Source organism: Onychomys torridus, chromosome 16 (genome assembly GCF_903995425.1).
Source record: "Onychomys torridus chromosome 16, mOncTor1.1, whole genome shotgun sequence".
NCBI classification, from domain to species: Eukaryota; Metazoa; Chordata; class Mammalia; order Rodentia; family Cricetidae; genus Onychomys; species Onychomys torridus.
Window position 1 is genome coordinate 50,939,160 of NC_050458.1, and position 12,666 is coordinate 50,951,825.

Genomic DNA, 12,666 nt, shown 5'->3' on the forward strand with positions numbered 1-12,666 from the left:
GTAAGTGACATACAGAGCAATAGAGGACAGAGAAACTATATCTTGTCCAGGGCTGGTGTGGAGGTGTGCAAGACAATGAAAGTCTTCAGGCTGAGCATCTCAGGAAAGCTCAAGAATTGCCCTGTGTGAACACACACACACACACACACACACACACACACACACACATTCACAAGCATGCATGCATATACATATACACACACATGCACACGTACACACAAATACACATGCATACATATATGCACATATATACATACATGCATGTATACACATGCAGGCACAACACACACACCACAAGATTCATAGTTTAGTGTCAGAAGAAATCTATTCAGAGGCTGTTCTCCTGGCTGTCACTCTGTCTGCCCATCTAGCCAGGATTGTGTAGCAGAGTTGAAGTGGGCCTGGTCCCACCTACCTGAGAGAGAGAGAGAGAGAGAGAGAGAGAGAGAGAGAGAGAGAGAGAGAGAGAGAGAGTGTGTGTGTGTGTGTGTGTGTGTCTGAAGTAACATGAGGTGGCGTGGAGAGAAGAGGGTGGTATATGGTTCTCCAGGGAGAGCCACCCCAAGTCACAGCCTCACTTGGCCACTTACCAGCTGCAGGGTCTAGCTAGAATGCAGTTGGAGTTTCCTGTAGAAGACTCTCAGGTGCTCTTACCCCATGTGGTCTATCACCCTGTGATGTCTGGCCAGCCCTGGACCTCCTGCTGGTGACAGGGCTAAGCAAGGGTCTGACAGAAGATTCTGAAGCCGTGGCAAGCCCATGGCCACATGCAGAGCTGGGGACCCTCATGGCAGACATGGCTTGGGTATTAGTTGATGGTAGTTAGGCAGGGAATGGCACATTCTTCTAGGCCAGGTTTTTGTGGCTACTTTGGGCAACATTGGTTTAGATTGGGACGCCTGGTGTGTGGAGAGGGCAGGTAAGCCTGCGACCTTAAAAATTTGCATATCCTACCTTGCTTGTCTTGACCTCACAAGGAGAAGGCCCCTGTGTGTGTTTTAGTCCCCAGGGGTGCCATGGTGGGTGAGTTGACCTTAGGCAAAAGGGAGCTGGCTCAGAAGGTACAGGTGAGGAGCTTGCAGGATATGGGAGTCTTAACTGGAGGCAGAGTATCTAGATTTAGGGGCTACCAGGAAGTGAAGCAGGGACAGTGCCAAAGCTAGTTGTTTCAGGGTGACTAGCTTGGAGGTGTAGTTTGGAGAATGTGGGCTCTGAAGGGTGGCAGAAGAGCGAGAAGGAACGTGCCTGGGCATGGTGCTAGTTGGATGGGCCGCCTCCGATGTGGAGGAAACTGCCTGTGAGGTGGGAAGGTCGCGGGAGAAGTATTGATTTGGGAGGTAGGCTTGGCATCCTGGGCTGCAGCTGAGAACAGCTAATGCAGAGGTCTTGGCAAGGTCAGACGTGGGACCTAGGCTCTTGGGCCTTCTGGAATTAGGGAGCCCCCTGTGGGGCAACTGCTCCAGAGACCTGGATGCCAGGAATCATGGGAAATCCCTGCTATGGGTTCAGCCCTAGCTCAGGGCACTGTACAGAGTGCCAGGTCACTGATTATAGAGGGACCAGGTAATGCTGTTTGCCCTTAACCTACCCCTCAGTACCCACCATTTAAAAAGGGGACATGTTGGTGTTTATTCTGGGCATGGGTTGAGGCTTTTTTTTTTTTTTTTTTGAAACAGGGTTTCTCTGTGTGGCTTTGGAGCCTTTCCTGGAACTCACTCTGTAACCCAGGCTGGCCTTGTTGGGGTTTACGTGAGGTTGGTAACTAGTTGGCCCATTGTTACCATGTAGGTAGATATTAGCACCCGTAAACTAGTGGCTCAGAGGCTCCTCCCAGGCCAGGTCCTTTTCAGGGCCTTGGTCTTATAATAAGTCCTCCCCAGGGACTCAGGGTGCAGTGGTAAATATTCTCCCACGCCCTTGTTGCTCCTTTGGGGGTGACAGTCCTTTGCTTTGTGCAGCCTCCTGGAGAGATTGGGAGCCCAGGCACCAGCACGGCGGCCTCAGTGGTTGGTTGGCCTGATGCCGGCCTCTTAGCCACACCCTCGTGGTATTATGGAGGCCATTGTGTGAGTCTGATTCAGCGGTCTCCAATGTACGCTTTATATTGTGTGGCCCAAGAGGGGACCGTGTGTGCTTTAATGGTCACTGGTAGATCCCCCAGCCTCAGCTCTGCTCACTGCTGGTCTGTTGCGTCTCTGTGACTTTGCCTATTCTTAAGAAATTTTTTCCCCCCAGGAAAGGTGGTATATGTTTGTTTGTTTTTTTTGTTTTCTGTTTTTTTTGAGACAGGGTTTCTCTGTGTAGTTTTGGTGCCTGTCCTGGATCTCACTCTGTAGACCAGGCTGTCCTCGAACTCACAGAGATCCGCCTGGCTCTGCCTCTTGAGTGCTGGAATTAAAGGCATGTGCCACCACCGTTGAGCGAAAGGTGGTATATGTCTTTAATCCCAACACATGGGAGGCAGAGGCAGACAGATTTCTGTGAATTCAAGAACAGCCTATATCCATCCACCCATCCATCCATCCATATATCTATCTATATCTATCATCTGTCTATCATCTATCTATCTATCTATCTATCTATCTATCTATCTATCTATCTATCATCTCTATCTGTCATCTGTCTATCATCTATCTATCTACCTATCTATCAATCATCTATCATCTATCTGTGTGTGTGTGTGTGTGCTCTTGTGATTGTTGTGGCATGTGTATAGAGGTCAGAGTAGTTTGTGGGAGATTCTTTCCTTCTCCCATAGGATTCAAACTCAGGCTGTCATGCTTGCTGTGAGTGTCTTTTCCTGATGTACCATTTCATTGGTGGGGCGTTGCCTGGTCTGTACATTTTCCTGTAAAAGGACCAGCACAGTGTATAGCCATCGGAATCTGGTTTTTTCCCCCCTTTTTGTGACTGAATGATGTTCTACGGTTTGGTCTGGGGGTATATATAGCTTAGCAATGGAGTGGTTGCCTAGCATGTGCAAGGCCCTGAATTCAGTCCCAAGTGTATCCATATGCTTTTTTTCTGGAGTGGTGGCATGTGTCTAATTCCAGCACTCTGGAGGCTAAAGTGGGAAGATTAATTACCCCAAGGCCAGCCTAGGTTATATGGCAAGTTCCAGGCCAACCAGTGCTACATAACAAGACTCTCTCTCAAACGACAAACCCCTAAAATAAACAAAACAGGCTCCAGGGTTTGGATGGACCACGTTTGTTTATCTACCCATATGCTGGTAGACGTTAGGTTTGTTCCCACATTGGGACTCTGACAAACAACAGAACACCTGGGAATATAGTTTCTCACAAACAGCTGTTTACATCTGGAGTTCTTGGGTCTTGCGGAGGCTCTGTGCTTCTAAGGGACTGCTATGATGCTTTTCCCAGGTGACGATGACGAAGACGATAAAGATGAAGCCATTTTCCATTTCCAGGTGCGGGCTCTGTGGATTCCCTTGGTCAAGGTGGTACAGATGTCCCATTCACCAGTGCTCTGTGGAGCTCTCTGAGGGGTGTTGAGCTGCCTCACTCCACGGGCATTGAAGCTCCCACTGTGGAGTGTGTTTCTGCTTCTAGTGACCTCCCCACTGAGGGACACTGGTGCCCTCCAGCTTGTAGTATTGCTTGGTCTATGAGTCACATGCCCGCATAGGCTACACCCCACTCCTGTGAGAGAGTGATGAGGGGGCCCTCCTCCAAGCAGTGCAATTCATCCCTATGACTGGCCCAGAGACCCTCACCCCACCTTGGGTTCCCTTCAACTCCAGTGTCTGCTAATTCAGGCAAAAAAAAAAAAAAAAAAAAAAAAAAAATCCCAGCTTGCCTGGCTTTTTACACTCACTTTATCATATCCATTTACAGTGGTTTTGTCCCAGCCTCAGTTCATGTCCCCTGGCTCCCAGGTCACAGTTACTCCTCCTGAGTCTGAGAAAGGATAGCCAGGGAGCCACGTAGCCTGTAGGATTCAGATCAGAACTTCAGCACAGTACCCTGGGGCCTTGTCACCCCTGTTGGAGACCTTGGTTACTTGGCCAGGCCTACCTTCACTGCTGCTGGGGTCAGGGGACTCCCCTGAGCAGTGATTTCTTCTGCATTGAGGCCACTAGAATTCACATGCTGAGTGGAAACCCTGAGGCCGGGTGTCGGGATACCCATTCAGGGATGTAAATGGGTGCATTCAAGTGTAGCTAGCCATCAAGAGATGAACTGGCTGCTTTTGGCAGGAGGTTGCTGAGCACATTAGGTTGACCGATCTGTCTCTGCCCCCTCTGCCCTTCCTGCCCGCCTCCACACCTGCTGCCTGCCTGTTGTGTGGCTACCCCGCTCTCTTCCAGGAAGGTTGGCTTACAGGCTGGGAGGCATTGGTTGCTCTCCAAGCATCCTTCTTACCCTCTTCACTTGGGAGGCACCCTTCCTAGCCTGGCGTGCTGAGAACAGAGTGGCATCAGCGAATCTGGTTTCCTGGGCTGCTCTGAAAACTGGTATTCCCTGTAGACGCCATAACAGTGACCGTCAGGGATCTGGAGTTGGCCTTGCTCCTAGAGGGTTAGCCCATACACCCAGGGCATAAAGAGTTTTAGGATGTCTGTGCCATGCCTGGCACAGTGAGGCTCCTTTCTAGGACCCTCATCTAGATAAGAAGATTGATGCCCTCAGTGGGGATTACACCCAAGGTCATGCATGCTACAGGCCACCATGGAGGAGCCTGCTGGGCTAGGCATGAGGTTCTCAAGTTCATAAGCTGCTGAGCACGGGGTCTGGCGGTTCTTGAACTCTTCTCTCCTCCTTTCACATACTGATCCCTACCCCAGGGACCCTCTCCTCTCCTCCATTCCAACTCCTGTGTCATGCTCCCTTCTATTCATAGATGGGGATTCTTTTGATTTGGGGCCTTGGGGTATTACCCGTGGGAACAGATGTGTCTTGGGACCACACTCCAAGGCATCTCCCAGTGGTCAGAGCAGGGGTTTAGGATGAGGGGACATGGGTACACATCCTAGCTTGGTTCCCACTAGCAACTGATGGTCCCTCACTTTCTTCTACCCCCATGGGATGGCTGTGTGAGGGCTACTGGGAGCCAAGTAACAGAGGAAGGTCACACTCACTCCAGAACCCGGCTGGTTGGGGCTTGCAGCCTTCCACTGACTTTCCTTAGGGTTAGTGTCCTTGCTCCGGACCAGATCCCCCAGGTGATAGAGGCCCAGCCCACTGGCTTCTTAGGACCCCCAGGGTCCCTCTTCCCTCCATCATCCCTTGAGGGAATCCTGGGAGGAATCAGCTGTAGGGAGGGCAAAGCTTGAGTGGAGTAGAGTAGGTGGGCTGGCAGTACTGACTGCCCTTAGCATGATCTGTGCTGGGTAGCGTTTGTCTTATTTCTGAGGTCTCTGCTGTATAACTCGTAACAGTTACCCAGCAGCTGGGCATTTCCTGGGCAAGGCCTCACTTATCCTGCATGGGCTGTGCCCACTCCTGTGGCCTGGCTCCCCTAAGATTCCTGCCGTAGGGTCCCTTGAGAAATGGGGCAGCCGATGGGCCTGCTAAGCCCAACATAGTACTTGTGCTATAAGCCTGCCGGGGCTGTGAGCAGAGCTAGTGAAATATTTAACGATTTCTTTGTAGGCTAGATCAGACTGCAGTCAGAGTGTGGGGCATTTCTTAGCGACGAGATGGGCACGAGGCTGCAGAGCTCCTGGGCTGCTGGATTCCATTTCAGTTCAGCATCGATGACCTCCTTCCTAAGATAGGGCTTGTCTTAAAACGCTGGGGGTGGGGAGGCTAGGTGTGACTCAAACACACAGAGAATGAGGAGAACTTATAGAAGGTACATGGACAAGAGTGCCAGAGAAGAAGTCAGGGTGCACGTCTTAGAACCAGCCCGAGGAGAAACTCCGAGGGAGCGTGTGGTTGCTTCCCTGTTTCGGAGGTGGTGAAGAAGATGGGGGAGAGTTAGGAATTAGGTGCCGGCCAGGACCATTGGTCATGTGGCCCAGAGCTGGGTTAAAGATGAGCACATGCTGGGCGGTGGTGGCACACACCTTTAATCCCAGCACTCAGGAGGCAGAGCCAGGTGGATCTCTGTGAGTTCAAGGCCAGCCTGGTCTGCAGTGTGAGATCCAGGATAAGCACCAAAGCTACTCAGAGAAACCCTGTCTCGAAAAACCAAAACAAACAAACAAAAAACAAAACAAAACAAAAAACTAACCAACCAAACAAACAAACAAAAAAGTCACATGTGTCCTGAAGTTTACATTTGAGATTGTGTGACTTCCAGGATTCCTTCACAGACAACCACTTCAGGCATCTGATTACCCATCTGCCTTTGATGTGTCTGGGGCTAGTGGAGTAGATAAGGGCTGGAGATAGGCAGCCATGTTGGGATTTGGCCATAGGTTTGATACCTTGTGTATATGGAGTCCTGCACACAGGCCCCTGCAAAATGAATCCCAGTGGATTCTCTCCTGGCTCAGTATGTTTCGTTTGCGGTTGACAGGGTCTGAACCACCTCTGGACAGATGTCTGCCTGGTGTTTCCAGCTGGGGGTCATCTGTCCATGTGACTTGGAAGACCGTGATGCATGTCCTCTTTGGGAATTTTCTGGTCCTGGACAGGGGTGTTGGAGTGCTGGGGTACTTATGAGCTCCTAGCTTTTCTAGAAAAGGTGCTATTTAGCTGGATTTCATCTTTCAGCATTGATGTGGGAGAGATACCCACAGGGCCTCTTGGGTAGATCATACCGCAGAACTTACTGTGCCTTCAGCCACCTCAAATGTTCACATGCCACTGTACCTGGGTCCATATCCCCATAAACTTGTGTCCTGGTAAACAGACAGCTGGAAGTGCAGGCCAGGTGCCCAGGGAGGGTATTCATGGACTGGAGGGCTTTGTGCAGAGCCCCTGGTCTCTGCCAGCCCCTTCATCCCAGGCTATGACCCTGAAGGTTGCACATATCCACAGTGCTACCCCAGCTGGTCTGTCTGTACCTACATCCTGTTGCCTAGGAGAAGTTTTGGGGGGCCCAGGCAAGGTGGTCAGTTCCGCTCTGTTGCTTAGAGGGCTCTTGGGTGCCATTTTTGTCATGTCAATAGCAGGGTGCAGCTGTGGAGATGACCACATGAGTTCCCACTGTGGCCTGGGAGGCTGTGCAGTGCTGGGTGGGGCTGCTTTCTTTGCCCTGTGGTCAGCAGGATGCAGAGCTGTGTCCAGCATCTATGGCGTTGGCAGTGGGGGCTGTGACTAGAGTCAGTCCTTAGCTGCTGGGACAGGACAGTGGTAGAATTTGCTCTTGGGGGGGCAACTGGAGGGACCTGGTGTGGAGTGTGTTCACCTTGGATCCTCACAGGCCTTGCTTAGAAACTGTTTTCCCCTCTGATCTACTCAGTTGTGGGACAGACACCCTTGGGCTTCCTTTAGGAGGGTAACTGCTCTGGCTGGGTCATAGTGTACTCCAGGCATCCCAACCAGGATGGTGTCATGTTTTTTTTCCCTCTGTTGTACCAGTCAGTATCAAGAGGCTCAGTGCCAGCTGGGCATGATGATACACCCTCAGGCAGTTGAGGCAGGAGGGTCATGAATTTGAGGCTAGTCTGTCTAGTCTGTATTCTGAGACCATCTCAGAACCAAAACAACAGAAATGAATTTTAACACTTTATTTAGCGTTTTAAGCCCCCTTTCCATTTTTAAGTGGTTATGTGTGGTGTGTGTGTGCATGTTTGCATGTTTTGGTGTATGTGTGTGAGTGCGTGTACCCATGTGTGCATGTGGAGGCCCAAGGTTCATCTTAGGAATCATCCTCCATTGCTCTTCTGCTTTCACTGAGGCAGGATCTTTCAGTCAAACCCAGAGCTCAATGATAGTGAATCTTGCTAACCAGTCTGCTCTGGAGATTCCCTGTCTCTGCCTTCTGAGGCTGGAATTACAAGTAGGCTACCATGCCCACCTGGTATTTCTATAGTCTCAGAGGATCTGAACTCTGTCTTCATACTTGTGTGGCGAGCATCTTAACCACTGAGCAATGTCCCCAGCCCTCATATAGGGTTTTGATTTTTTTTTTTTTTTTTTTTTTTTTTTAGCTGAGGATTGAACACAGGGCTTTGTGCTTGCCAGGCAAGCGCTCTACCACTGAGCTAAATTCCCAACCCGGGTTTTGATTTTTGTGTTATTTCTTAAGACCTTGTGTCAGGGGGCAGGAGAGATGGCTTAGAGGTTAAGATCACTGACTGCTCTTCCAGAGGTCCTGAGTTCAATTCCCAGCAACCACATGGTGGCTCACAACCATCCATAATGAGATCTGGTGCCCTCTTCTGGCCTGCAGGCATACCTGCATGCAGAATACTGTATATGTGATAAATAAATCAATTTTTTAAAAAAAGACCTTGTGTCAGGACTGAGAAGATCCATACTGTCTGAGATCCTGAGGTAAGTGGGTGTGCTGGTACACAGTTGTAGAGCCCATGTTTCCTTATCCCATATGTTCAGGAAGATGCTCTTGGGGGGCCCTAGGGCTATTGTATTGACCTTAATATACTTTTCCTTGTGATCCATCTGCAGTAAAACACCAGGGGTGGTGGCTGCCATCGCAAGGCTCTGGGGCCCCCTTAAACCAAGTGGGATCAGGCAAGCCCTCTGTGAACGCTTGGTGTTTTCCTTCCAGGCTGGTCCAGGGACCCTCATCATGGCAGCAGGCGTCCAGGACTTTAGCAGGACAGAGTTCGATCGGCTGAATGAGATCAAGGGTCATCTGGAAATCGCCTTACTGGAAAAGCACTTTCTTCGTGAGTACAAGAAAGTACTTATGGGGGTAGGGGGGGGGGGGGGGGTTGGGGATGGGCCACCGCTGAGTGAGGGCCGAGCAGCGGGTGCTACAGTATGGATGTGGGACAGGTGTGTATGAGCCAAGGCGTGGGTGGGGGCAGGCATTCGAACATAGATGTGTGCAGGGGAGAAGTGTGAATATAGATGTGTGCAAGGATAGGCTGGGACCAAGAGAGACGTGGACTTGGATGTCCTCACATGACATTTTCCTTCTGAATATGTGTCTGTTGCCTGTTGCCTCACAAGTCAGCCCTGGCCTGTGCTTTGCAGGAAGGATGAGGGAGCAGCTGGAGTCTGGGAAAGGAGTAACATAGTCTATGAAAACTGGGTTGATTTTAGTGACTCAAGTACAGTTAACTCAGAGTTTTCAGAGCTTCTTGGAGGAATCTGAAGCAGTTTGTTCTGTTACGTACCGGGACTAGGGGAGCACCTTGGGAGCCAGTTGTCTGCCTGCCTTCTCCTCATGGCTCCTGCTGGCCAGATTTTGACCTTTGGAGTAAGGAGGAGGTGGCTTTGGCAGAACAGAAGCTTTTGGAGTCACAACCCAATAGCATCTCATGTTTGGTCTTTCTCTTAACTTCCATGTTCTCCTAGTCTTACAGGGGAGTAAACTGAGGCACAGATGACTGAGTCAGCCTACCATGTGGTGAGAGTAGTGAGGACTTAACCCAGCCTGGCCAGTTCCAAAGCTCATGCTTGTACCCCCGATGTGTGACAGTGTTATCACAGCTGACACTCTGCAGGAACTGAGGTTGTTTTTGAGAAGCAAGTCCAGGAAGAGAGCTGGTCACTGTGAATCTGTGAACCGAGTCCAGGCCATTGGCAGGAAAGTGTAGGGCTGCCTGAGCACTCCCCTGCTGTGGAACAATCTGAAGGTGCAATGTGGAACCAGCCACAGCCCATGAGGATGAGGTGGTGGCGGACTCTAAGGGTGATGGATCCTGAGGGAAAATGTCTGAAGTGCATAATCGGACATTCTTCTGTAGAACAGCATCATTGGCATCCTAGGATCGTTCCCACAACTCTTTTCTCAGGGTTGCCCAAGGAACTGTCTCATCCTGTTCCTTGGTAACTCTTAAGGTGTGGTGTGGCATTTACCCTGACAGTGTGGGGGCAGCTCTGGGCAGCTTTTTTTTTTTTTTTTTTTCAATTATGAAAGATTTTGAATATGCACAGAAACAGAGCAGAGGGTGTCAGAGGCGCCTGTTGACTCTCACACCTGCTTCTGTAGGAGCAGATTCTAAGCCAGGCTGGCTCTCTCCCCTCCCTCCCTGGGTGTGTTGGGCGAAGCCCAACCAGCGCTCTATCGCATCATCTGTAAATATTTTAGTAGATAGCTCAATATGTTTTAATGACAAAAGCTGAGAGACCAAGATGGCAAGTAGAACAACAGACAGCTTTTCTTTGATTGCACCAGACACCGACTGGAACTCCGATTTCCCCGATGGGCTCCTGGCTTTCGACAACTCTGAATCGATACTCATCAGGGTCCGTGGGTGGGAACGGCTGGTGTATCTCCTCAATCTTACGGTGCCTTCTCTCTCTATTAATGCCTTCACCCTGGGTGGCTAGCTCACCAAGGCTGGAGCTCCCACCTTGACTCTGTGGATAGTTTCCTGTGGACTCCTCATGTCTACCATCCCTCCTCCATAGTGATGGCTGTGGTTGGTCTTCGGGGCAGACCTTTGATGGTATTGCTGTCTGTTGCACCAAGGCATGCTACCCCTGATGTCACAGCAATTGCGAAGTGCAGTCGTTGAAGGGACTCTTGCCAGCCAGAGCGTGGCAAAGGTGGCTCTGGCAGGCCTTGCTCCCTGCAACCCCCCCATTCCCTCTGCCTTGCTAAAAACCATTAGATAATATTCCCGAAGCTAGCCACCAAGGTCTGTTCCCTTATTTGGCCACTTCCTCTTCCTGAGGCTGACTACAAGGTCCAGCCATCAAAAACCCACTTTGGGGGCTGGAGAGATGACTCAGAGGTTAAGAGCATCGACTGCTCTTCCAGAGGTCCTGAGTTCAGTTCCCAGCAACCACATGGTGGCTCACAACCATCTGTAATGAGATCTGGCACCCTCTTCTGTATACATAATAAATAAATAAATCTAAAAAAAAACCCACTTTGGCTCACCTAATTAATATGCCGAATTAAAATTAAGCACCTCATCCTAACACAGGGTTTCCTCCTTTACCTGTGTAAGCCACCATTTGCCCATGAGCTGCATATATCTTGTCTCTATCCAGAGGCGGTCCTTTGTCACTACCCCCACCCAATACAAATACCCCTCCCCCCCTTGTTCCCTTCCCCTTCTGCCTCATCCTCTGTCTCTTGTCTTTGTCTCTTATTCCCTGCCCTCTGTCTCTCTGGGGTAAATAAATCCCCTTTGTGCTGAGAACTTGGTCTTGGGGTGTCCTGAGAGGATGCTGATCCTTTCCGTCATTTCATTGGAGTTTTCAGACTGGTCATTTTGGTACGTCTGTAGTTCTTGCTCTGTTGACTAACCAACGCATTTCTGAAAACACATTTCTCTCTGCTCTCTGGTTGTCTTGAGGTGTGATTTGTGTGGGAAAGGCAGGATACATGGATTTCCTCCCTTTGTGTCACAGTTTTAAACATGCATAGAATATTTCACCTGAGACCAGAGAGGGTGCCTGCCCCCGCTGTGTGTTTTAGAACCGTGTCATCAGGAGCCCCAGTAACAAAGCATGATCATGGGGGCTGTGACCTGTGTGTGTGCTCATAGTCCGGCCTCTGGGCTGTAGATGCCTCAGCCCTTGGCTTCTTAGCCTGCTCACAGTGGGACAAGATGTTCGAGCCCCCTCACAAACACTTCCTGTCCCAGTGCTGGGTAACCATTGTTCAAGGCAGCCCTGGTTCTTTTCAGTGGAAGTAATCTTTGAAGGACAACTGAGGATTATGGGATCGACCTATAGCTGTGAGTCCCCATGCCTTGACCATTACAGTGACCAAGGCTTGGACAATATGAGTTCAGATAGGTAACTCCATAGGAGCAGACCTCCAGGACTCCTGGCTGTCTTTTGCACGTTCAACACGTAACGACAGTCTGGTTCTCGGAGTCAGCACCAGCCTTGCTCAATTGTTTTACCTTACAACGATAGATGCAGGTCTCAGAACTAGCTGGGCATGGTGGTACACACACACCTAGGAGCACTCAGGAGGCAGAGGCAGGAGGACTGTAGAATTGGAAGCCATCCTGGGATACAGAGCTAGACCCTGTCAAAACAAACACCAGCATCTACAAACACCCCAGTGTGGCGGTACACACCCTTAATACCAGCTCTGAGGAAGCAGAGGTAGACAGCTGAGAGTTAGAGGCCAGCCATAGTTACACAGTGAGACCCTGTCTGAAAAATAAAACAAAATGCCAGGGCCACCGCCAGCCTTGGGACCATGGAGCCCAGCCTGTGGCGGGTAATGCTGTTTTTGCCCCCAAGAGGACATCTCACCACGGAAGTATCAGTTCCTTCATGGGAATGCCACTTGCAAGGCTCCTCCCCCTTCATGGTCCTGCTGTCAAGGAGGGCGGGGCCAGCTTGTTTGTTCCTCCCACTCCTGGTGTTTATGGAGATTGCCTTTATTTTGCTTGAATTCATATTGACTTTATTTCAGACTTAGAAGAAAGTTACGAAAGTAGCACTGAGAATTTCCACATACTTTTCACATGTTTATTCCTCAAAGGGTAACATTTTGCCACACTTACTTGTCAGTGATTCTTATCCATCAAGCCCCCCTTCCCACCATCTAACTGTCCATACGTTTATACACACACACACACACACACACACACACACACACACACACACACACACACACACGAGCATTCATCCATCCATTGATTTA

The 12,666-nt window shown here is 50.2% G+C and overlaps 1 protein-coding gene across 4 annotated transcripts in view; it reads left to right on the forward strand.

Annotated features, from left to right (window-relative positions):
* Positions 1–12,666, forward strand: part of Gramd4 (GRAM domain containing 4) — a 79,867-nt gene that overhangs the window by 35,026 nt on the left and 32,175 nt on the right. For all 4 annotated transcript variants that reach the window (XM_036208582.1, XM_036208585.1, XM_036208583.1 and 1 more), the window contains exon 3: positions 8,647–8,767. In XM_036208582.1, the coding sequence (XP_036064475.1) occupies positions 8,647–8,767 (121 nt within the window). The remainder of the gene's footprint in view (positions 1–8,646; positions 8,768–12,666) is intronic.